The 27,435-nt window shown below is 44.0% G+C and overlaps 1 protein-coding gene across 1 annotated transcript; it reads right to left on the reverse strand.

Moving 5' to 3' along the window:
* Positions 1-23,365: 23,365 nt before the first annotated feature.
* Positions 23,366-27,160, reverse strand: LOC126092934 (uncharacterized). The gene is made up of 2 exons (XM_049908665.1): positions 27,116-27,160; positions 23,366-26,692 (listed from the first exon to the last, which is right to left on the reverse strand). Exons 1-2 carry the CDS (start codon positions 27,158-27,160, stop codon positions 23,366-23,368), a joined length of 3,372 nt encoding a protein of 1,123 aa, XP_049764622.1.
* Positions 27,161-27,435: the final 275 nt, after the last annotated feature.

Consider the following 27,435-nt stretch of genomic DNA (forward strand, 5'->3'; position numbering starts at 1 on the left):
GATACCTGTTTTCGGTGTTGATGATAGAACTGCCAGATCGTGTTATCTTTCTTCCTGTCCTGCTACCAGCCGACAGTTGCCAGCCACCCTCCTCCCCGCTATCTCCCTTGATCCTTACGAGTTCCTTCCTTGCTTCCTCCAACTGTGTCTGAAGGGTCGTCCGCTTACCCTTTTTCTTATTTTACGTACTATAAAACAGTTCACTGTGGCAACATTGCTAGGAAATAGACTTTGTGCCCTCATTTTACAGAGCATCTGCCAAGAGCATATTTTTCTCGTAGTTGGTCAATCTTGTTGACTCCACCCGTTACTTTGTTAATTCCTGCGATAACTCAAGGATATGGAAAAAAATGTCTGTTCTAATACCGTCCTTTTTTTTCCTCTTCACCAATGTTGTTTTTCTCACGGGGTAACGAATAGAGGACAGCCAAGTGAGTGGACCCAATTTACAGTAGAAATGGCTCCTTCCGTCTCAAATTGGATCTCTCCTCTCGCCAATTCGATGTTTTCCTTCACAAGCCCGGGTAAACTTTTCCTGCTGCTGTTCACAGTTCCACATGCATGCACACCCGTCTTCAAAAATGATGACATTAATTTCTCAGTGGTGAAGAATCTGTGGCGACCACGAGACCGACCGATCGACAAAATGTGGTGTGAAGTGACATCTTCCTTTCGGTTCATTTTTGCTAGTTGTCCTTTAAATTCTTATATTACGAGGGTGATTTGATAAGTATTCGGAAAGGAATAGAAAAAAAGTACTTAAATCACTGAAACGTTTTTTGTTCTTCAGCGTAGTCTCCTTGTAGATGAATGCACTCGGTCCAACGATGTTCCAGTGCCTGGATCCCGTCTCGGAAGTGAGGCTCCTCCAGGCCTGGAAAATAGTCGTCAACTCCGGCTATCAATTCTTCGTTCGAAGTGGATCTTCCTCCACCAAGAAAAATTTCAGTTTTGTGAAGAGATGAAAGTCTGACGGAGCCATATCAGGTGAATAAGGCGGGTGTGGGAACAATTCATACCTCATATCGTGTAATTTTGCCACGGCGACGGACCTTTCCCGACGAAGTAATTGTCTTTGCTTTCTTTGGTGGCGGAGAATCAGCATGTTTCCAGTGCTTTGACTCTTGTTTTCTCTCTGGGGTATAGTAGTGCATCCAAGTTTCATCTGTGCTCACAAACCGGCGCAAAAAATCTTGTTCGTTTCTCCTAAAGTGGGCCAAACATCGTTCTGATATGTCCATTCTCGTGCGTTTTTGATCAAGCGTCAAGAGTATTTCTAATTCTTCACTTAAAATGTGATATACTGTATAGGTACATAAGGAAAAGTCCCAACAAGCCATGACAAAAATTTAAAACCAATGATAATAATTATTAGCGCGGCAGCTGTAAGCTGTATGTCCATTCTCGTGCGTTTTTGATCAAGCGTCAAGAGTATTTCTAATTCTTCACTTAAAATGTGATATACTGTATAAGTACATAAGGAAAAGTCCCAACAAGCTATGACAAAAATTTAAAACCAATGATAATAATTATTAGCGCGGCAGCTGTAAGCTGTATGTCCATTCTCGTGCGTTTTTGATCAAGCGTCAAGAGTATTTCTAATTCTTCACTTAAAATGTGATATACTGTATAGGTACATAAGGAAAAGTCCCAACAAGGTATGACAAAAATTTAAAACCAATGATAATAATTATTAGCGCGGCAGCTGTAAGCGCCCATAAAGATTTATTTTGCTACGCCGGAAGGCGGATAACAAATGATAAAAAATTCATTCAGTTTTTTTTAATAGAGAGATTCTGTCTTTAGTTATCGAGTGGAGAAGACGTATTTTTGTAAGATGTGTGTAGTAGCCGTGTGTGTTATCTAAATAATAATTATTATTTGTGCAAAACCACGAAATTTTCCCTTTCTTCGCGCCCATCTCGATTTCAGCGGCCTGCATCGGTAGAAGGAGCCTGATCAAGAACTAATGTTAAAACACACGGTCGAGAGAATACTTGGCGGAAGAAGATGAATATAACGAAGACACCAGAAATAAGTTCACGACACGACTGGCTCACACTTTACGAGATTTATATATCTACACAACTGGCGACCTGGTGACATGACATTGAGAAAGCCATGAAACCAGTTGTGTAAATTATATAAAATTATTTATGACATTGTATGACATTTTTTTGCATGTGCTAATTATTTTCAAATTTTAATGTGCAACATCACGACTGGGAGCAAAATGACCAGAACCAAACATTCTTGTGGAGAAAACCAATTCAAAAAGGAAGCAAAAAGAAACCGGAATTTGCGGAAAATTTTGGAAATACTCTGTTTGTTTCATCATAGCAAAGGTAGGACAGCTACGCAACCGCTTGCTTAGCTACGCTTGGTAGCGTCTCCTGCGTAATAATTAAAAGTACCTTTCCTTAGTTTCCTTTCATAAATGCATTGTAGCGAATTTTTCAGAAATTTTACGTAATGAGTAGTGAGAGAAAAGTTCGAAGTTTTTGTGTCATAACATTTCGTGCGTAATAAAAGGAACTATTTAACGCTTGACGACACGTAAATCGTCAATAATATATTTCAGTTTTCTATTTTTCAAAATTTTAATTTTAATATTCAAGCAAAATGGCACAAAAATGTTTTCATTATTGTTGACAATGGCGAAAACGCAATGAGCCAAGATGGCGTATAATAGCAGTATAGAACATCTGAAGTACCAGAGCCATGTCTTCCACGCTCAGAAGTATTTAGTAGTTCAGAGATGAACACAACCGGAGTACCAAGGGCTAGTGAACTTCCACAAAGTTCTAACTTTGATGAAACACTGATGTCAATAGATGAAACCACATCACGTGTCCCCATGAGAAACATTCTGTTCGCACAGGAAAACATAGAACGCGCACATAACCTGATTTTTGACGACACTTTACCGTCACCCATCACACGAAATTCAAATGTTGATTTGGAGAGAGAAGTTGTCAACAACCAAAGTACATTAGATATCAACCAAAACAGCGCACTTGCCGCTATACTTCAAAAACTCGATAGCTTGAGCACAGAAATAAAAAAAATACAAACACCAATAACACCAGTTTGCTTGCAGACAGAAATACAAAATTTGACAGTTTGTCGCAAAACTTTACCATAGTCACACAAGACATGAACAACATAAAACAAGAGCAAAAACAAGTTTTAAAAGATTTTCAGGATACAGTCACACAACAGATCAGTGATTTGGCTTCTGATTCACGTCCTGCAGCACGGGACAGCATGACCAGCGTTCCTCGCGAACCTTGACCATCTTGCGCCAAGCGATTAAATCGAAACGACCGCGCAATCTCCACGACAACGCAAAAGCTTCATACGGCCAACATAATCGCGGCACTCCTGCAGAAATTTAAATGAGGGGTGAGACACGCGCACCTCCCTCCAATATTTCAACAAAGGATTAATCAGTCTTATATCAAACAGGGGCGGCGGCACGGGGGGGGGGGGGGGGTGTCTATGGGAGCTATAGCCCCCCTCCATCCAATTGAGTATCATATTACACTGGATAAAATGACTTCAGAAATCAGCGTATATATTAATCCATTATGTAGGAATATAGGTTGCAATGTATTTCAAACAAATTTTAACAAAAGAATAAGAGCGGCGAATAGCTTACTATGTAAATCAATAAATATCATTTAACTTAATTTGGGCGTCTTTTTATTTATTAATACACATTTTTTACCCTGAACTCCGAAACAGTTACCAAAAACTATTTTAAGCAACACCAATTTGTTGGTGGAGGACCCCAACTCTCCTTTTGTTAAGCGATATTCCATCCCCCCCCCCCCCCACCCTCTTTGTCCCACTTCTAGAATCACCCGTGAAAACTGCCACTTGTTCTAGTTGCCCTTTGCGCTTTGATAACCATTGTTATCAATGGTCACGGATAGCAGTTTCTATGAGGACATTCTCAGAGAGGGCGGATCTGTTTGTTGCTATTAGGTCCAATATACAGGGTGTTACAAAAAGGTACGGCCAAACTTTCAGTAAACATTCCTCACACACAAATAAAGAAAAGATGTTATGTGGACATGTGTCCGGAAACGCTTCATTACCATGTTAGAGCTCATTTTAGTTTGTCCTTCCACCTACGCTCAATGGGGCACGTTATCATGATTTCATACGGGATACTCTACCTGTACTGCTACAACATGTGCCTTTACAAGTACGACACAACATGTCGTTCATGCACGATGGAGCTCCTGCACATTTCAGTCGAAGTGTTCCTACGCTTCTCAACAACAGATTCGGTGACCAATGGATTGGTAGAGGCGGACCAATTCCATGGCCTCCACGCTCTCCTCACCTCAACCCTCTTGACTTTCATTTATGGGGGCATTTGAAAGCTCTTGTCTACGCAACACCGGTACCAAATGTAGAGACTCTTCGTGCTCGTATTGTGGACGGCTGTGATACTATACGCCATTCTCCAGGGCTGCATCAGCGCATCAGGGATTCCATGCCACGGAGGGTGGATGCATGTATCCTCGCTAACGGAGGACATTTTGAACATTTCCTGTAACAAAGTGTTTGAAGTCACGCTGGTACGTTCTGTTGCTGTGTTTCCATTCCATGATTAATGTGATTTGAGGAGAAGTAATAAAATGAGCTCTAACATGGAAAGTAAGCGTTTCCGGACACATGTCCACATAACATATTTTCTTTGTCTGTGTGTGAGGAGTTTTTCCTGAAAGTTTGGCCGTACCTTTTTCTATCACCTTGTATTTCGAAAATAATAATAATAATAATTATTGTTGTTGTTATTCCTGGTGCAAATCTTTCAACTGGACTCTACTTTGGTGACTTGCGAGTGCCGACACACAGTTTAACGTGGAATCCGAACCACGTGTCGTTTCCAGTGATCTCCCGCATCGTTGAGAGGCGAGGCACTCGGCTGTCCTCACGAGAGCTGCTGCACGCCACACTGCCAGCACAGCCCCGGATCTGCCTGCTTCAAGTCCAGTGTGTCGGTTGCACCCTCCGATTCTGTTACCGTGCCTAATTTTGCTGGAGCTGTTACTCTACGTGTTGCCGCTATTATTTGTTGTGTAGTACTCAACAATGTCAGAAGGAAGTTCGTGGAAAGTTATGAGTGGAAAAGACTTTGAGACTGAGAAAATGGTAGTCAGTTGTTCGATGGAACTACTGCGGATCTGAATCTACACAAAAACACTATCGTGAAGATAGGCAAGCATATGCTCGAGAAGGAAAAGGAAGCTGGAAAAATACCAAAGCTGGAATCTCTGGGGAGAAAGGGTGGGGGGGAGGGGAGGGGGTACCGTTCCATGCAAAAGCGTATTACCAATATAGATTCACTTGCTGAGGATGCGATGCGTCTTGATGTTCATGCTTTTTCGTAGCAGAAAGGAACATTCGACACTCAGCAAGTTATTGGTCATCCTTAAGGAACTCTTTTTTTTCTTCAAGTTTTCACAGTTTTGCACGTCCTAGAATTTCATATTGCCATTTCTGTGGCCGCAATGTGTTGGTGGAGAGGAAGGATATACTGCAACGCGATCTCACGAGACAGGAATAACGGCGACAAACATACATAGAGCATCGTGGAGAGAGAGTGACAGAATGAAGCCGTCTTGGAAAATTAAGTGAAGGAGTTGACTGTTCCGTCAGATAACGGCAGTGACGGTCGCAGTCATACGTGGAGCATCTGTCGTGGCGACGAGGCAGGCGCCATTGGAGCTTCATCACTACCGTGGAAATGAAGCCATGCTTCAGCACGGCCTTAGAAAGCATCGCTCCTGCCAAACGCAACTCGCCCTTTTTTCACATGATATCTTGCGAACCATGGATGAAGGTTATCGGCCGGCCGCGGTGGTCTAGCGGTTCTAGGCGCTCAGTCCGGAGCCGCGCGACTGCTACGGTCGCAGGTTCTAATCCTGCCTCGGGCATGGATGTGTGTGATGTCCTTAGGTTAGTTAGGTTTAAGTAGTTCTAAGTTCTAGGGGACTGATAACCATAGATGTTAAGTCCCATAGTGCTCAGAGCCATTTGAACAATTTTTTTGATGAAGGTTATCAGGCGGATGACATATTCCTTGACTTCCGGAAAGCGTTTGACTCGGTGCCCCACTTCAGACTCCTAACTAAGTAAGGTACGAGCATATGGGATTGGTTCCCAAGTATGTGAGTGGCTCGAAGACTTCTTAAGTAATAGAACCCAGTACGTTGTCCTCGATGGTGAGTGTTCATCGGAGGTGAGGGTATCATCTGGAGTGCCCCAGGGAAGTGTGGTAGGTCCGCTGTTGTTTTCTATCTACATAAATGATCTTTTGGATAGGGTGGATAGCAATGTTTGGCTCTTTGCTGATGATGCTGTGGTGTACGGGAAGGTGTCGTCGTTGAGTGACTGTAGGAGGATACAAGATGACTTGAATAGGATTTGTGATTGGTGTAAAGAATGGCAGCTAACTCTAAATGTAGATAAATGTAAATTAATGCAGATGAATAGGAAAAAGAATCCTGCAATGTTTGAATACTCCATTCGTAGTGTAGCGCTTGACGCAGTCACGTCGATTAAATATTTGGGCGTAACATTGCAGAGCCATATGAAGTGGGACAAGCATGTAATGGCAGTTGTGGGGAAGGCGGATAGTCGTCTTCGGTTCATTGGTAGAATTTTGGGAAGATGTGGTTCATCTGTAAAGGAGACCGCTTATAAAACACTAATACGACCTATTCTTGAGTACTGCTCGAGCGTTTGGGATCGCTAACAGGTCGGATTGAGGGAGGACATAGAAGCAATTCAGAGGCGGGCTGCTAGATTTGTTACTGGTAGGTTTGATCGTCACGCGAGTGTTACGGAAATGCTTCATGAACTCGGGTGGGAGTCTCTAGAGGAAAGGAGGTGTTCTTTTCGTGGATCGCTACTGAAGAAATTTAGAGAACCGACATTTGAGGCTGACTGCAGTACAACTTTACTGCCGCCAACTTACATTTCGCGGAAAGACCACAAAGATAAGAGAGATTAGGGCTCGTACAGAGGCATATAGGCAGTCATTTTTCCCTCGTTCTGTTTGGGAGTGGAACAGGGAGAGAAGATGCTAGTTGTGGTACGAAGTACCCTCCACCACGCACCGTATGGTGGATTGCGGAGTATGTATGTAGATGTAGAAGTTTACAGTGACTGGATTCAGCTGAATGTCCCAAGTGCGCAGTTTGGAATGGGAAGCAGCTACATAACAAAATTATATTCTCTTAAGTTCCCACATTTTAATAAGCAGATCAGCAACTAATTTTACGTGAAGCTCGTCCCAATATTTCACTCTGCATCACACAGCATAAATGCATCTCAGTCGAAACTTGTCGCCGTGTTGCAAGTAAGCAGTCCGACAGCTCGGTACTTGACGCGCGAGCAGCCCATTGAGCGCCGTGCTTAACTGAGATTGTCTCGTGTCAGAAAACTCTTACAGAGTTCCGGTTTGGGATGGATGAAAATATGATCCATTCCTAAGATCTAATGCGCGTAATTCGATCGCCTGAACTTCTATCGCAAAAAAGTTCCCTGCGTGTCGAAAATTCGCTAAAGTCGTCAGAAAATCCATTGTCATCTTACTAATTTGCTACCGCAAATAAAACACGGTGCAGCCCTTCCACAACACACTGATACAAGTTCCATGTTTGCACACTGAAAATAGGGCATAGCGAACTATACTGCGTTCGGAAGTGCTCGCCGCAGCCTTCGATGCAGTATCGAGCCTGTTCGAACAATCATGTGACAGTCGGTTCGCGCGGCCCAAGTGCAAGGGATGTGCGAGAAACAACGAACTATGGCTCTGTTTAAAATTGACAACTTCGTGAAAGCCAAATCTTATTACCACTGCACAATTCCTGTTGCATTTGTATAAATCTGTAGTAAGAGTTCCATACAGTACCGCTATGAATCATTTTTAAGTAACGGTAACAGGCAAAGGAGAAAATGCTGTCCTACAAAAAAATTACCACATTGAACCCAGCACAATATACTATTTGTTTTCGGGAGATTAGTAATTTAGTAAGTGGGTCGCAAAACTGCATTTCAGTCTTCGCATAAAAGCCATCATAATAGCAGGTGAAAATTTTACAAATTTGTTTGAAAAAAGATGGCAACATTCAACTGAAATAAGGAAGAAAATGAATCGAGAATTAAATGTCCGAATATACGAACTATCTTGTAAGATATTCTACTGCTTGTGTTGTTTAAAATTGCGATGCAGTGTTACTTTGGAAGCGCATGCACACATACATCGTAATTCTGAACAACACAGGCCCTGCAATATAGTATTCATTCACCAACACCGGGCAGGTGACTTAACAATGAAAATGTCTGCCCTGTGCGGGGATATACGTAACGAATGTTGACACTTGTACCTGCGCCGACGGAACACGGCACTGGACAGCTCGCATTACGTCAAGTGGCGATGTTGCTACAGCAACCCCTACACACATAGCAGACGGTTCCGTTTTCTGTTCCATCTTGTAAATGTAAGCTATTAAGCAGTGACAGTACATATAAGTATTCTTTTCTGGCTTGCCACCACAATAACAGCAAATAAACAACCGCTTGATAATGTATACAGGATGATTCACAAAGATATGCAAATATTTTAATATGTTATTCTACAAGTAAAACTAAAGAAAAAAGTTCATTTATGTATCCGCAAATGCTTAGTTCCGGAGTTACGCCTAGTAAAAGATTTCGCCTGAAATTTAGCAACTTCGCTAATATGAATACATCGAAAAACTGTACGAGCTTAAAGTAAAGAACGATATCCATTTATATTGTTGTTTTTGGTCTGTGAATCTAATAAAACATGTTCCGGACGTGTATACGCAGTAGTTTTCCAGAACATCCAGAGAAGCAAAGATTATTAGAACAACCCTGTTAAACTGAAAAGAGCAACAAAATATGTTCATATACATTTATTGTGAATGTATTGTGAAATTGTATGTACACTGTACAACTTCCTTAACACCGAGCTTTGCTTTTATTTCGGTTTAACGTGAATTGACAAGTGCTACGGTATTCATAAAAGCAGATTACCTGACACATTCATACTGTTTCAGTTAACGTTGTTACCGTCACTTTTCCAAAATTAAATTCTCTACAACTTCTGTTGAAAACTTTGTGTAATTGTCTGGAATTAAAAAAAAAAGAACCAAATTGGGCCAAGCAGTTAATAAATTAAAAATTTTTCGAAAGTACATCTTTGCTTCTCTGGAAAACTACTGCAGATAGATGTCTGGGACATGTTTTATTAGATTCTCCAGGTCAATAACAACAAAATAAATAGAAATAGTGATTTACTTTGATCTCTCACAGTTTTGCGATGGCTTCAAATTGGAGAAGTTGCTAAATTTCAGGCAAAATCTTTTATTATCCGTAACTGTGTAACTAAACATTTGCGAACCTATGTTTATGTGAACTTTTTCTTTAGTTTTACTTGTAGAATAACATATTGAAATATTTCCATACCTTCGTGAATCACCCTGTATACAAACATAACGAAGCACACCATTAGGTGGCTTGCAGAGTATGATGTCGATGTAGAGGTATATTCGGAAATCGCTTTGGCATATTTCGTATTTGAAGCAGTGTTGTTCAGAATTACGATGTATGTGTGCATGCCCTTCCAAAACGTCCTTCTAAGAAGGCTCATAGGAAGCTTCTCCGCCACGGCGCATTTCTTCTCCTGCGCCACCCAGCGGTGGTGGAAGTACCGGTCGAAGGCTGGGAGGTCGAGGTACGTAGGAAGTCTGCACGGGATGGCGAATAGAGAGTGAAAAGTTTCATTCTTTCACCTACTAAACTACAGAACAACTTTTACGTGACTTTAAGTAGTCCCATTCATGACCATTGAAAATATGTTTTTCAATTTTTGTAGTAATGGATTGCCTTATGCTATTACAAGTTTCCTTTATAGAGTAGGTTTTTAATAATTGGAGTCAAAGACAAAGGAGCAGTCTAGATGTCTTATACTGTATTTTTATCTAATTGCATAAAAGACAGTGTTATACGAAATGTCGGCAACTTGTTACTACAGACGTACGCTGTCACAGGGGAACCCTACGGCCAGTTTGCCTGTGAGCCCAGCTTATTGTGTCGCTGTGGTTACTCAAGTACGAAAGCTGATTTCATTCTTATCCGAGTGTGATCGACGCCGTGTGTTCGGGAAGCGAAAAGAACAAAATCGGTTAACTCTACTGATATTAGAACAGTTACTGCAATTCACTCCATCTCGTTGGTCGTGCTATGTTCTTTGAGCTGAAATTTATGTATGTGAGTTGCGAAATATTCAGTAAGATTAATTCGAATGTCGGTGCAAATGCTTATGTCCTGACATAACATAGGAAGTGACTCTGTGAACACTAGATACACTCAGAGGAGAAAATTTCTCTTTCACAATGATGGCGCCAGCAGTTTCACAAGTATCGATGTGAGAGGTACTTGCACCCACCGGTTCACATTTACAAATTCATAGACACAAACACGGCTCACACTTTCGATGAGCGTTTCATCAGGGGAGACAATAACGAGTAAATTTAGCAGTAGTTAATGTTATGTCAAGTTAAATAAATATCTTAATGAAGGTTAATATAATATTGTCCCTGTTTTCTGTATTTTCCCTTCTCGTATCAAAGAGTACTTTACTGGCTTCTTCAGAGCACTAGATAATACGCATAAAAAGGGAAAATAGGAGGATCATATACCGTGAGATGAGATGATCTTTGACCCTAGTGATGCAATGGAAAGCCCGTCCCCCCATACGGTGGTGAGTCTCTGAGGCAGCTCAATACTGAGAAATGCTCTCACGATTTACGTGATGGTACCACTTCGGTGTTACTCCGTCATGTTCAAAAATGAAATACTAATAAAGCCAGATCCACGATATTTAGGTAAAAAAATTCCTGTAATCGTTTTCTACGCAAAAAGAACAGTCCGTAAACGTATTCTCGAAGATCGGCACAGGACAAATGAAGTTTTAAGTGTCTCCGTCATGCTTGTCTATATTGATGTGTAGCCATATTCGTACGTTCTGTCGATATTCTTGTTGACTGAAATTTACCCTCATCACTGAACGCTAAACGTGAAAGGACATTGTTATCTTCCATCTCAACGCACAGACCGAGTTTGTTTATTGCCTTCGTAATGGATTGTTTACAAATGAATGCTGTATTGCGTGAAACTCAAATCTCGTGGCAAATCACAACATACGGAATGACGAACAGTTAACTCCTGACTGTTGCACAGACTGAACTGCTACGGATTACATTGACAACAAGAAAGGAAAATTAGAGAACTGTACTTAACACTCTGATGACGTGCTCTGCGCCTTGGGGATGCGTACAGGTCGGCCCTCTCACAGACAAGAAGTCTCAAAATAATGAGACAAATCGTAGGATCGCTTTAGTTATGGAAGATGCAATATCGCATACTTGGAGAAAACCACGTTGTTTCGTCGTAAATGAATAGTGCCGGCTGAAACAGAGAATGCAATACACTGTTTGTTGCCTGTTATCTCTATCTCGATTAAGCACGTGTTGGGTAATGGTAATCTGCAGGTCTGGTTCGTCTGTACGATCTTGTTTCTATAAATTCGGCAGACTGTGTTCGCGATGTAGTTTCAGTAGCTAGGTTCACGGCTTGCCATTTGTGTCTTATGGATTCGTAGTCATATTTGTTTGTCGGGTTCGCATATGTAGCATGCAGTGTAGAAGGATCTGTTTCGGAGTTCATTGTTAGCCACAGGGCACTCTGATTGCTGACCGACCTGCGGCTTCAATGGAGGTCCATTCGGTACCGGCCATATCCTACTAAAGGAATGCACCATGCCTGGACTGGGGTGTAATGGTGAATTTTCAGCTCTACTCGGACGTTGTGGAGGAAGAGTAAATTCTAGAACCGTTAACAATGCTTACCCAATCCCGTTGCCACGCATTCACTTGTCGCTGCCCCAGTTGCCCCTAGTCCCTTAAATCATGATCCGTATTTTCCATTATCTGTCTACATTTCCTATCTTCAATACTTCCGATACTTACGTCCGTCTTGGTTCTCCTCCGCTGTCAGCAACTTTGCGCCAGCTTCTCAGCTATAATAGACAGCAGATTCCTAACCTGGGCCAGTTTACCGCGGGAACAACGTACAAGGCTGTGGTACGCCCATTGATATTCCTAGCAATGGGCAGAGCGCTTACGGAACATTTGTTCCTTTTGGACGGTATCCGGGCTTTTCGATTTACGATATCCGATTCCGTTTATTTTGTGTCTGATTTTGTGCCTTATCAACGGCTGAATTATGTTTACCAGGAATATTGTGCCATTTTCTCCCGGGACTCAAGAAGGCTGCTGATTACGTAGTGCGTATGGCATAAAAATCGACAGCGTGACCTAGTTTTTTCCGTGCCAGTAATGTAACACTTCGCGCGCAAGTGAACGAAGAATTAGACAGATTGCCCGCTTTAGGCGTCGTGGAACCTATTTGATCCAGTCCCTGGGCTACAACATTAGTCATTATCAAGACGCCGACGGCCATAATCCGTGTCTGTGGTGATGACTCTGAGCTGCCAGTTAATTCAAAGTAAGCGGTCGATACATACCCCCGTCTACGCCAGGACTAACCTGTGACGAAGCTGTGCAAGCACAGTATTTTTCAAAAATAGATTCCTTGGAAGTACATTAACAGCTACAACTTGATGACAAATTACGTCTGCTTCTTGTTAATGCCTCTACATTTAAGACTGAAGTGTTTCTGGCGTTGTAAGCACGCCGGCCATTTTTCAGCGCTATTTGGAGCAACTTACCCGACGAATTCACTGTTATATCAATCACCTCGACGAGAGTGTCGTTACCAGTCACACCAGCGAACACCGTCTTTTGTTTCAGACATCGTGTGCCGTAGGACTAAAGTGCAATTTGGAAAAGTCATATTTCTTGCAACGCTGTATAGAATACATCGGACATCTTATTTCTTGTCGGGTGATTCAGCTAACCGACAGCCACACACCGCCTGTTCCGGCCCTTTCGCCCCGCGAATATGAGAGGGTTCCAAGATTTCTTAGGCAAAGTCGCGAATTGCCTCAAGTTCCTTCAGCAAGCAGCTTTGGTTTCATTTCCTTGATACCAGCCACTTAAGAAAGGTGCAGCGTTTGAGTGAACTCCTGCCTGAGACCACGCACTCCTGACCTTGAATAACGTCCGCCGTTCTGCCCCTTACTTGACTACTATCAGCTGGTCCTCCAATTTGTGGTTGCAACTGACCCGTCGCAGTATGGCGTGGAGCTCGTGTTGTAGTGGCGTTGTGCAAAATATTCATAACATCCCATTTGCTTTGTGTCAAAGACGCTTAATGATGGACAGGAGAATTATTCTCAAATAGAGAAGGATGCGCTTGTTATTATGTATCCTATCAAGAAGTCTTATATGTTTCTCTACAGTGTTAAGTCTCATTTGGCGTCTGATTACAACCGCAAATGTCTCTCTTTAGCCCCGTGGCAAACTTCCCGTATAACACAAGCCATAGACTTCAGAGTTGGGCCCTGTTCCTTAATAGATCGAACTATGGTATTCATTTCCGCAAGTAGCTTACACAGTTAGTAGTGCTACCAATGGTTCCAATGGCTCTGAGCACTATGGGACTTAACTTCTGAGGTCATCAGTACCCTAGAACTTAGAACTACTTAAACCTAACTAACCTAAGGACATCACGCACATCCATACCCGAAGCAGGATTCGAAACTGCGACCGTAGCGTCGCGCGGTTCCAGATTGTAGCGCCTAGAACCGCTCGGCCACTTCGGCCGGCTCTTCCATTCCTCAAGCCGTCGCCGTCGACCCCGTTCTCCATAAAACTGCGGCAATATGTTCCGGAAGAAGGGCCACAAATTCCATCCACAATTATTGTCAGTTCAGACACCGACATGCGCTCGTCGATGGCTATTTTTTGCTGTCCGCAATGAAAGGCTGTTCTGCAAGAGATCATTAGGGTTTCTCTCGGCACGACATTATTCACCTTCTGCATAAGGATCATTGCGACATCTCATACACCAAGATGTTGGCTAGTCGCCATGTCTAAAGCTTTGAATTAATCATGAATTTGAACATTTAATCACTGCTTTATGTAAAGCGCAGTGTATCAGGCCGCTCCCCGGCAAAGCCGTTCACCATGGTCTGGGCTATCAGCCTTGTGAGTGAGTCCGTGTAGACTTCACAGACTCCCTCTTGAATGCTTGTTAATTGCTGGTCATTGACACTTACTCCCGTTGCACAGAGCTGCCAACCTCCACTACAACACGGCAGAGCCTCTCACTCAGGTAATCTGAATCAAAGATCTGCCCCACACCTCGGTCAGTGACAACAGTCATAATTTTATTCTCAGACGCTTTTTGTGCACAGCATGGTATTCACCACATACGTGCACTTCTGTTCCACCATCAATCGAACAAAGTTGCAGAACACCTCATCTGCACTTTTAAGACACAACTAAAAAATTGTAATGATAACGTCACAGGAGAAGAGGCCCTCGCACAATTTCTTAGTTCCTACAGGTACACACCCTTCGGCGAGAAGGGGCAGCAGACATACTGGGGCCCCATAGGCAAAACACTAGACACACGGGACTCTAGTCGCGTTCACACGCAAGTGTGGTATTGCGGCAGTCATCCCAAGACCGAGCGGTCGTCGTGTCTTCACAGAGTAGAAGAAAGACCGGTGGGTGACACACCACCGCAACCCACAAGTGAAGGCCCAGCCGTCGCCGTCTCCTCGAACGCCTGTGAGATCATACACTCCTCCTGCATCTGGTCTTCCTTCCTCAGCACCGCACTCGACCGCCCTTCCGCCGAATTTGCACCCATATGATTCTAGGCCTACCTCGCGCTCCACTGTTCTTATTTCTAGCTCTCCGAAAATTTATAGGCAATCAAGCAATGCAAGCCACTTGCACGAAATATCAGTAATCACATGGCTATAACACACATGAAGTGAGACTGGCCTAGACGCTTGCAGCAGCTCAATGGAGACGACTATTACCTTACAGATGTGGACATATTTATCACAAAACAGAAATGTGCAACTACCTAATATGGAAACATGTCTCCTGTATGCTGAAAACGCTAATGATATTATAAACAAAGGTAACACTTAGATGATTATTATTATTACCATAGTCTCAGTTGCACATATTCACTCTGGACTACCGCTTCTCGTCATAGGGCATTATCTTCAGATCTAAAAATATAATGAAAATAATCATTAATGCACTACCATTTAAACAATATTTGTACAATTGCATAATCTTTCAGATAATATGTCATCCATTATTAATGACACGGTTCCCCAACGTGAACGAACTGAGACAGAAGCCTAGAGATATATGAATAATTTATATGTCAAACCAGGAGCGCCAGAGTTAAAAGATATACTGGTAAGCATTTTATTATTTTTCTTAAGATTCCTGGTACGTCAGTTGGAGGTGTGGGAGATTTGTATGGAGATAAATTAATAATTCCTATCTTAAATTTAAGATTACGCAGGGGCTATTCGGAAAGTAAGGTTCGGTCGGTCGTGAAATAGAAACTACAGTGAAGATCAAAAATATTTTAAGTGCAACAGTAGGATAAACTTTCCAGCAACTACTCTACATAGTGGCAGCTACGACTGACACATTTGTCATAGCATTGAAGCAGTTTTCCACAATACCGTCGTTATAGAATTCCTCTGAATGTGTTTCCTGCCAATTCTCTACGCAGATCTGCGGCTTGTTGTCAACGACAAAATTTTGTCTTTATAGCAGCGGCTTACGTGAGCGGATATAAAACTCAGAGGTAGCCAAGTCCCCGCTGTATGGTGGGTGATCAAACACTTCCTACCAAAATTGCTGCAGGAACGTCCTCATTGCCCCTGCAGTGTGCGGCAGCGAAACGTCGTAAAGAAGGAAACGCATGACGATAACGCTGTGTGGGCTGCATGAAATCAGGCGCAATCTCTCACAGGCACTCATACATGGCGGAAGACACTGTTTTTTGGGCATCTTTAGGTGCTCTCTGTACACACAGAACTGAAAAGATCGAAGTGACGCGATCGTTGGCAGATCTATGCAAAGCTTCTGCAAACTTTCTTTGTGGTTTCCACTGCACGATCAAGCAGACCATATTATCCGAGTAGCCCTATCAGAGCGCTATACGCCAAACTGTCTGCAACATGGTATGTTGTTTCCACATACACATATGCAGCTGGAATCGGAGAGGTGACATGGCTCATTTTTAAAATCTAAAATAAAACTGAGTGGGAACTGTCGAGGGTTTTTTCGAACTAGATGTCTTAGGGGGACCCATTGCCATTTTTTTAATGTGTGTGATATCTTATGGGACTTAACTGCTAACGTCATCAGTGCCTAAGCTTACACACTACTTAACCTAAATTATCGTAAGGACAAACACACACACCCATGTCCAAGGGAGGACTCGAACCTCCGAAGGGATCAGCCGCACAGTCCATGACTGCAGCGCCCCAGAACGCTCGGCTAATCCCGCGCGGCTTTGCCATTTTAATCACGCGTATGTCAACCTCGCGTCTCCGCCACACCCCTCCCCACCCTCAAACCAAATTTTGGCCCTGTAGGTTCCAATCTGCAAACGACAGTAAAAATTCGGCGGGGCAACCACGTTCAAGGGGAATACTACGCCATATAGCCTTTAGAGAATGGTTGTAACCTGTTCGGCTGTCAGCAATGTCAGCGTCTCCCGTCGCTCATTGCATTTAGAACTGTCATTTTCCACAGCTATATGGGTGGGAGTCATCGCCCCAAGGGAAGGCGGTTTCATTGACGCGCTTTATGCAACCCCTGCCGCCTTCGTTATAATTCTGAGCGGCGGTGTGTCTGCAATGTGTTCCTCGGCCAACCACAAGAAAACTCCGAGATTTCAGTGATGGGTGTCGCGGTTGTGACCTCTATCTCAATGGCGTTAAACGAAAGAGTTAAACGTCCACTGTGGCGACGGGCAGAAATGTTGTGAAATTTGGTGCGGATGTGACATCATTAAGCCATCTTACAGCTCATACGAACTTCTGAGCTGCGGCCTGTTTTGAAGTGTCATCGAGCCAAGGGGCACGTCGCAGGGCTCCAGTTTTGCACCTTTATTGAAGAAGGCTGTAGGCACTTTGAGCCACATTTCAAATTTCTGTGTCCTAATGTGTGTTAAGTATGGAATTTCGAAAAACTGATCGTTTAATTCTATTGCACAGTGTATTTTCCCATACTGACCAGTGCTTATTAACTTCTTGGTGATCTGCTTATACAAGTATACTTACCAGGTTGGAACGGCTGAATTTTGATCTTTTAAGGACAATGAGTACTGAAACCTCTTTATTTAAGTGAGTCTGGCTGTACTTAAATTGCTGAATGAAGGAGACCCACAATATCTTAGCGCTACGCAATCTGACTGCTCATAAAAAAATAACCAGACTTCAAATAATTAATTCAAAAGAATGGCCCTGACTAAAAAAAATCCTAACAGTAACCTATACTTTTCATTAAGAACTTGCTTCACAAAAATCTCCATTACGCGAACTACTCCAATACCGTGAGTGTCAATACTGCCAGCTAAATAAAAGAATCTAGCTACTAAAGCAACTAACAGGCATGTGGTTAGCAAAGGAAAGATTTTCTTGAAAACCGAATCATGTATTTTTTTACGTTAATATTGTGACATCCAGTTGAGACACGGATATAAATCGTAACTGCCATCTAGAACTAAGGTATATAATCATGAATAATATTGAATCTCCAGGTCGAACGTGTCCAGATTGTTAGCCTACGCTAACACTTGAGACCTCTATCCTCCATCAATGCTAACTTCTCACATCTAACGTCCATCACTGCTGGCTGTTCACCTCCAACTGCCCAACAGTACTTCCATCACTGCTGTCGACTAACTTCCAACTGCATAACACTACTGGCGATTAACTTCCAACAACGAATCCAACCAGCCACAGAGTCTCTTACAAAGAAAGCGCAATCATAGACCCAATGCAAAGCGCTACACAGCGCTGCCAAAACAGATGCAGCCCACTTACAGTAGCAGCAGTCATTTGCAATTTGATTCAGTATCTATCATTTCGATACCACCCTCTTTAAAGAGTAATGTTATTCTGCTGTATTTTACCTTGAAAATATTTCCACGGCCTACGAAATTCAGTAGACTTCTGGCTATATGCGCTGGCAGCAGCAAAATGGACCCTATTTAATACACTTCAGATAAAATGAAATCTTTCACTAGTTTGTCTTCCTGGATCACCTCGGGACTTGGGCTTATAATGTAGATGAATTCTGGTCCTAAATTTGTTCAACATGATTATTATCTTGGACTTGTTACTATTTATTATGGCTGCTATTGTTGGATAGTACGTGTTCACTTAACGTTGTGGGTGCTGTGTCTGGTCTTGTGTCGACACGCATATCCTCAAATCATCTGCAAACACTGTAAATACGATTTTATTTTGTAATAAGGTAAGGTCTGGGAATGAGCTTTTAACTTTCGTTACCAGAGGTCCGACCGCAGTTGCGAGTTTTGCCGCCGACAATGGGCACCACCGAGGGCATGTCCACTTTATATGGTATTCCCCAGTTAGTTATCCGCTGATCGTGATTTTTTGACTGGGCCCTTCCAAAGATGACTCTCACAAGTGGTGAGTATTTGTTGCAGGTACCTAACTTCCTTACTGGTTTTAGCAGAAATCGGAGCAAAATTCCATAGAAAGCATACGAAAAATAAACTGATATCACGCACCACGTTGTTTCCCATATATCCGTGGTGCCTGTTAGGTCATGGAATTCATTTACGGTGTGTGCTGCGGAGGTGTGGTAATCACGTTATTCATCACAATTCTTCTTCACTGCTCGAGCTAACAATGGACGGGGCAAAACCACATTGCTAAGGTAGTCATAGTCTGCAGCAAGCATAATAGGGTCTGTTCTAAAATCAGGGTTTTACTGATGACACCGTAAAGTAAAAAAAGCTAAATGCATCTACGAGAATTAAAATATAGGTCACCAAGAAAAGGCACTTTTTATTTCCAAAACAAATAATTCGATCATCCTTGGCGGGTCTTTCTTGGCTACCTATATGATGGATATCTCCTGGAATCTTATAGGGAGCTGTTGGACTTTCCAAGGATCATTCCATATTCCAAAAATGAACAGCATAGAGTCAGAAGTGATGACACTTTGTGCAAGACCTGACCATCATTTTGCTGGACAATGCTCGAGCACGTTGAGTGCAAGCTGTTACAGATTTGTTTGACTGACGGGGCTGCTAAATTCTCTACCACCTACTGCACGCCCCCGGACTTAAGCCCTCGTGAGTCCAACTCGATTTCTAAACTGAAGGACACTCTTCACGGCATTCGCTTCAGAACTGCTACTAAATCGTCCGCCAATAGACCACGCCGCTCGAACTGTCAACACAACTGGCACTGCTAAGAGTATCCTGCGACTTCCACATCTCTGAGAAGGGGTTATACACAATGCTGGTGACGACTATGACGGTCAGTAAGACTTCGAAACGCGTATCTGTTTTGTACGAGCTGTAAATAAATAGTAACGTATCACTGTTAAAATTCCATCCCTCGTAATAACACTTCCGTGAATACTTAGCTGGCAGAAGTGTTGTCCGATTCTGCCAGAACGTCAACAATAACAATTTGAAAAACTGTTTCTAGGTTGTCATCTATGTCTACTGCAGTATACAACTCATGGAAACGTTCCAGCACTGCGCTTTTGATATAACAGTACTGTTATGTTGCGTCACTTCGTATCTTGTGTTCTTTTTTATTTTGTATTTTGTCCTCTCCCATGTTAGGATTAAGTGGTACAGTGACATATTTTCCTCTTGGATAATACTGTCACCTCTAGACCTCACCTCAAGATCTTCTAGTTTTCGTCTCTGCATTCACATATGCTTCCTCTATATTTATTAGTGATTATGTTTCGTGTGTCTTCGTACATTTCTCAGAGACACATGAAATAAAATGCTTCTCACTTTTATTGTAACCATATTGTCTTCCCAATCTGCGTTGTTAGCATTTTGCGTGCTCCATCCAACAGTTTAATCTGCGGGGATATTTCTTTAGGGTAGTGACGTAGGCCCACGTGTTCCCACCACGTGTATTTCCTTGTCTCAGGCTAAGGCGGTTTTTAATTTCTATTATGCTTTCCCACGAAAAGCTGTCGATTTTCGAAAAACGACTTTGGTAATATGAGTACAGTGGATGGAAAAATTTGTAGGCCACATTTCTGATGCAGTGATGTTAAATAATAAATCTTGTGAGATATAAATCTGATCTTTCCTTCTCGCAGAAACACCATTCACTTAGGTGTATAATAGCAAGTCCGCGTTTGTTGCCTCTCACGTGTCAATCAAACACGAATTTATAACCATATATTCAAGTTCCACGCTTCTATTTGAATTTGGCTTTTGATATTTTTTATAAACAACAGAGTTAAAATCACCATCAAATACGTCGCTGGTCCACATCGTTGTATAGGCCGCTGTGGAACAGAGTTAAAATCACCATCAAATACGACTCTGTTCGATGTCGTTGGGTCGACCGCTGTGGCCGAGCGGATCTAGGCACTTCAGTCCAGAACCGTGCTGTTGCTACGGCCACTGGTTCGAATCCTGCCTCGAGTGTGTGTTCCACTTATGTTAGTTAGGTTTCAGTAGTTCTAAGTCTAAGGGACAGATGACCTCAGATGTTAAGTCCCATAGTGCTTAGAGACATTTGAACCATTTAAAAAATTGAAAAGTAGTACTAGCTGATGGGAGATAACGACATTTATAACATGCGTATTCTGTTCTTCAATCGCCCTATGTATGTCAATTTAAGAATAGAATACTAATGCTACGGAAGACGAAAAATAGAGCCATACATAACATTTGCATCCTCATCCTGCTCTTCAGTTGACCGGTGGATAAAGATCAGAATTCCGTATTGTGTTTAACAACATGATGCTGATAACCACTATTAGCCAAATCCCTATATGAAGAAAAACCATCCGAAATCACTACGGAACCCTCTACAACATGATTTTCAATTAATGTAACCAAAACTTCCTTCGTTCGATTGGGAACTACTTTAAAAATTACTTCGTCACATATTGACCTCAAACTACAGCCCCCCAAACCCATAATCCTCCAGGAGGTTCCCCATGTTGTAGTTCCTTTTGCCAAAAAGCGACACGTCGGTTTCGACTATTACACCCGGCCACCAAACTGCCCCTGTACTTTAAATATTCCCTATAAACTTCCCTACAAAAAGAGTACCAGTCTACAATTGTACGCTCACTCACACGACATTCATGCACGTACAGCCACACAGGATACCTCAAACACCAGCAATATATAATTTTCATGATATCCCTCAAGGCGAGTTTAGGCTTCTCGATCCATGTTCCTCGTCTAATCGACCGCCAAAACCAATGTCTGGTGCATATGTTCGTCGCACTCACGACATCGAACTTAACCGGCAACAGGAACATACATTTGTAAAAATCGAGTCATGGCCATCATGTCTAAGCCCATAGCCTCCTTTAAATCATCCAGGTTCATTGGAATAGATAAATCCATACCTACAAACTAAAACGAAAAAGAGAAAATTCTCATAAAACAAAAAACTATTGGTCTAAATTATCTCAAACTCACTAAGAATGAAATTAAGTACCGAATGAATTGCAAAATCCCAATTACTGAAATCAATGCCAACGAAAGAAATTTTGCGAATAACTAGCACTGTCTTTTAAAACAACATTCACTTTTTAAATATACAATGATGGCGCTTATCCGCAGCAGACAACCGATTTATTATCTATGGTTGGAAAGTAAAGACATTAATATGTATGAGCTGCTTACGGTTAATTCGAGCGCATGCTTGACTTACTCTCTTCAGTTTTTACCTAAAATGGTTTTCGGGGATGGGGCGTACATTGCACTTCCGATGTGCAGAAACTCTACTCTGTACCACTACGAAAGGAGCCACTGTAGAGGAGTTTCTATTTTTTTGTGCAATATGTTCGACTTGCCTTACTCGATACTTAAATTCGCAAGTATGTATGTTAAATAGCTCTTTAAACATTTAATTTTGGGAATGAGGAAGGCGTCAAGTGGAAACCTTGTTCCTTATAATGGGATAGTAGTTTTGTACACGAAAGGAATAGCGTGATTGACAACATTACAAGTACCAGTAAAGAAGTAAAAAAATGTTGTAAATATACTGTTGGAGTACGACAAAATGGTGGGAATGTAAGAGTTACAGCCCCCTACATTTCTCATCATGCAGGATTCGCAGCATCTCAGGAACAGACAACGAGGGACTGACCACTGGAAGTTTGTAGGTAGGTACATCATTTACTGTCTGGTGTATATATGATATTGCAGCGAGTACACCCAGTAATGTCTACTTTCAGTGGCTGGTACTTTTTACGTTATTTATTATTTAGAATTTTAACGTGAAGGAAGAAGGATTTCTGGATTCACATGTACAACTGTTTAGATCTAACTGCGATATCAGCATGACCATATGAGCACAGAAAATGTAACATCAGATCTTTGAACTCTGTCTGATGCCACCCGTTCTAAACAGCATTAATCGAACTTTCTCATATCAGTTCTTCCTACTGTATTCTATTAAGCGTGGTGGGGGCCCGCAGAATAAAGTTCCTGTACAACTATGGAATTTTTGTTTTTTTTTGACGCAAGTATGCAAAACTCGTCAAATTCTGCAGGTGACACCCACAGAAGCTTGCTCAACAAAACTGTGTGTGGGAGGAATGAGTCTGTTGATATACTTACGAATAACTCCAAAGGAAAACTAGCTGCTACCAAGTATCTAATCAAGGCACACACCAAGATTGTTTAAGTTTAAATTTCATTCAAAACGTGATCGATCTGTGAAACTTTAATCCTGTCCTCCACTTTCCTACATCTCGGCACAATCATAGCCAGAAAAGAGATATTTTATCTGTTTGTACAGTAGTCATAATACTCCATTCGTTCCTCTCCCTTCTAAACAACAACGTTTTCTTTTCTTGTCAACTAATACTGCAGTAGAATTGGCAAATGGAAAATTACTTGGGATGAATTGTGGAGTACTAGGGGTCTATAAGCTTATGTATTACAGATTACATTAAAATGTATCCACACACATGTAAGTGTCGTGTCTCTACACGCATACATCAGCATAGTTAGAAATAGACACAGTATATAACACATAAAATTTTGTTTTTATTTAATCAAAAGTGTAATAAGAACAAATGATATATTTCACTGAAATTCAGAATCTTGCAATGCGAATCATGTTGTAGCTGGCAGCAGGACTGGTGACAGAACGCGTGATGAATCTGGCAGCAGGACTGCTGACACTGCGTGTGCTGAATCCGGCAGCAGGACTGGTGACACTGCGTGTGCTCAATCCAGCAGCAGGACTGGTGACACTGCGCGTGCTGAATCGGGCAGCAGGACTGGTGACACTGCGTGCGCTGAATCCAGCAGCAGGACTGGTGACACTGCGTGTGCTGAATGCGGCAGCAGGACTGGTGACACTGCGTGTGCTGAATCTGGCAGCAGGACTGGTGACACTGCGTGTGCTGAATGCGGCAGCAGGACTGGTAACACTGCGTGTGCTGAATCTGGCAGCAGCACTGGTGACACTGTGTGTGCTGAATCGGGCAGCAGGACTGGTGACACTGCATGTGCTGAATCGGGCAGCAGGACTGGTGACACTGCGTGTGCTGAATCCGGCAGCAGGACTGGTGACACTGCGTGCGCTGAATCCGGCAGCAGGACTGGTGACACTGCGTGTGCTGAATCTGGCAGCAGGACTGGTGACACTGCGTCTGCTGAATCTGGCAGCAGGACTGGTGACACTGCGTGTGCTGAATCTGGCAGCAGGACTGGTGACACTGTGTGTGCTGAATCGGGCAGCAGGACTGGTGACACTGCGTGTGCTGAATCGGGCAGCAGGACTGGTGACACTGCGTGTGCTGAATCCGGCAGCAGGACTGGTGACACTGCGTGTGCTGTATCCGGCAGCAGGACTGGTGACACTGCGTGTGCTGAATCCGGCAGCAGGACTGGTGACACTGCGTGCGCTGAATCCGGCAGCAGGACTGGTGACACTGCGTGTGCTGAATCTGGCAGCAGGACTGGTGACACTGCGTGTGCTGAATCTGGCAGCAGGACTGGCGACACTGCGTGTGCTGAATCTGGCAGCAGGACTGGTGACACTGTGTGTGCTGAATCGGGCAGCAGGACTGGTGACACTGCGTGTGCTGAATCGGGCAGCAGGACAGGTGACACTGCGTGTGCTGAATCCGGCAGCAGGACTGGTGACACTGCGTGTGCTGAATCCGGCAGCAGGACTGGTGACACTGCGTGTGCTGAATCCGGCAGCAGGACTGGTGACACTGCGTGCGCTGAATCCAGCAGCAGGACTGGTGACACTGCGTGTGCTGAATCTGGCAGCAGGACTGGTGACACTGCGCGTGCTGAATCGGGCAGCAGGACTGGTGACACTGCGTGCGCTGAATCCAGCAGCAGGACTGGTGACACTGCGTGTGCTGAATGCGGCAGCAGGACTGGTGACACTGCGTGTGCTGAATCTGGCAGCAGGACTGGTGACACTGCGTGTGCTGAATGCGGCAGCAGGACTGGTAACACTGCGTGTGCTGAATCTGGCAGCAGCACTGGTGACACTGTGTGTGCTGAATCGGGCAGCAGGACTGGTGACACTGCATGTGCTGAATCGGGCAGCAGGACTGGTGACACTGCGTGTGCTGAATCCGGCAGCAGGACTGGTGACACTGCGTGCGCTGAATCCGGCAGCAGGACTGGTGACACTGCGTGTGCTGAATCTGGCAGCAGGACTGGTGACACTGCGTGTGCTGAATCTGGCAGCAGGACTGGTGACACTGCGTGTGCTGAATCTGGCAGCAGGACTGGTGACACTGTGTGTGCTGAATCGGGCAGCAGGACTGGTGACACTGCGTGTGCTGAATCGGGCAGCAGGACTGGTGACACTGCGTGTGCTGAATCTGGCAGCAGGACTGGTGACACTGTGTGTGCTGAATCGGGCAGCAGGACTGGTGACACTGCGTGTGCTGAATCGGGCAGCAGGACTGGTGACACTGCGTGTGCTGAATCCGGCAGCAGGACTGGTGACACTGCGTGTGCTGTATCCGGCAGCAGGACTGGTGACACTGCGTGTGCTGAATCCGGCAGCAGGACTGGTGACACTGCGTGCGCTGAATCCGGCAGCAGGACTGGTGACACTGCGTGTGCTGAATCTGGCAGCAGGACTGGTGACACTGCGTGTGCTGAATCTGGCAGCAGGACTGGCGACACTGCGTGTGCTGAATCTGGCAGCAGGACTGGTGACACTGTGTGTGCTGAATCGGGCAGCAGGACTGGTGACACTGCGTGTGCTGAATCGGGCAGCAGGACAGGTGACACTGCGTGTGCTGAATCCGGCAGCAGGACTGGTGACACTGCGTGTGCTGAATCCGGCAGCAGGACTGGTGACACTGCGTGTGCTGAATCCGGCAGCAGGACTGGTGACACTGCGTGCGCTGAATCCAGCAGCAGGACTGGTGACACTGCGTGTGCTGAATCTGGCAGCAGGACTGGTGACACTGCGTGTGCTGAATCCGGAAGCAGGACTGGTGACACTGTGTGTGCTGAATCCGGCAGCAGGACTGGTGACACTGCGTGTGCTGAATCCGGCAGCAGGACTGGTGACACTGCGTGTGCTGAATCTGGCAGCAGGACTGGTGACACTGCGTGTGCTGATTCCAGCAGCAGGACTGGTGACACAGCGTGTGCTGAATCCGGCAGCAGGATTGGTGACACTGCGTGTGCTGAATCGGGCAGCAAGGCTGGTGACAGGATGTGTGCTGTATCCAGCAGCAGGACTGGTGACACAGCGTGTGCTGTATCTGGCAACAGGTTTGGTGCCTTGACGGATGTTGTATCTGGCAACAGCACTGGTTACTTTCTGAGTGTTGTATCTGACAACACGACTGGTAATAGGATGCCTGCTGTAGCAGGCAATGGGGATGGCGGATGATATTTGTGTGGAGGCTGACGGCCATGCATTGGACACCAACTGCTCTAAAGGTAATGAGGCTACATGTTTTGTGGTTAGATAGGCTGCTGGTGCTGTAACTTCCGTTATGCCTGGCGATGAGGCTCGAAGAATTGCTCTCGTTGTGGGTGGCAACGCCACTTCAATTTTAGGTGCCGACGTCACTTGTGTCACGTCTGATGAGACATGTGTTGTAGATGGGGACGTGGCGGGAGATGCCATGTGTGTAGCAGCTGCTGGTTCAAGTTGTGTTGTGGACGGCAATACGGCTGGAGACTGCAGTTGTGTTGTGGCCTCCTTGGCCACTCCTGTTGTGGCTGGTGACGCGGCTGGTGCAACCACTTGTGGTGCAGCTGGTCGTTCAACTGGTACTGCGGATGGTGACGCAGGTGGAGACGCCTCTTCTCTTGTGGTTTCTGCTGGCTCTCCTCCTGCGTCCGGCAACGTGGCTGGCGGTACCTGCAGTGTTGCCGTGGGCGACGTGGCTGGTGACGCCGCTGTTGTTGCTAATGCTGGCTCCTGTGAGAAAAAGATATAGTGGATGATGTTAAGATGTCGCTAAATGTGTTCCATGTGATACAAGTTGAGTGAATATCTATTCACATTAATTTAGATGATTAAAGTAACATTGGATATTGCCAGTTTTTAGTACACCTATTCAGTACATATTTAAATCGAATGAAAGTACGAATTATTTATCTGTCAGTATAGTGACATTATAAATACTGTGAGATTATATTGGTGTATAAATTATTCTCGTGCATTTTCTTTGTCTGGGTTGGATCTTTATGAGCTTGTTATACTGAATAGTAATCTAAAAATTAGCAAAAGACTATCGCTGCTCGACGTTCCACACAATGATACAGTCTCATTCACAACATGACGTGATGTCTCCCAATCGCTCGATATGGACCATGCCTGTAAGCTCACTTCTGCACTTACGAGAAGAGACGCGAGGATGCGCATATCCACCTCGCAGTGTTTCATGGTGGTCTGTGTCCTACAAACTTATACTGACGATCCAAAATAATATGAACGAATATTTAATATGGTGTTGGGCCGCCTCAAGAATACAATACACAAGAGGTTCTGGATGTCACGGATTAGGCCTTTGTGCCTGTACCAGCAATCTGCTCTTTCATCATATCTGCCACAGGTAGCCTCCAATCCTGCTCTACAGTCCGCAAATGATTCCGACCGTTACATACCGTGATGAGGACAGGACATCGAAGGTCTTATCGCCTACCGCAGTTTTCACCGTC

The sequence above is a fragment of the Schistocerca cancellata genome, chromosome 7, assembly GCF_023864275.1.
Source record: "Schistocerca cancellata isolate TAMUIC-IGC-003103 chromosome 7, iqSchCanc2.1, whole genome shotgun sequence".
Taxonomy (NCBI): Eukaryota; Metazoa; Arthropoda; class Insecta; order Orthoptera; family Acrididae; genus Schistocerca; species Schistocerca cancellata.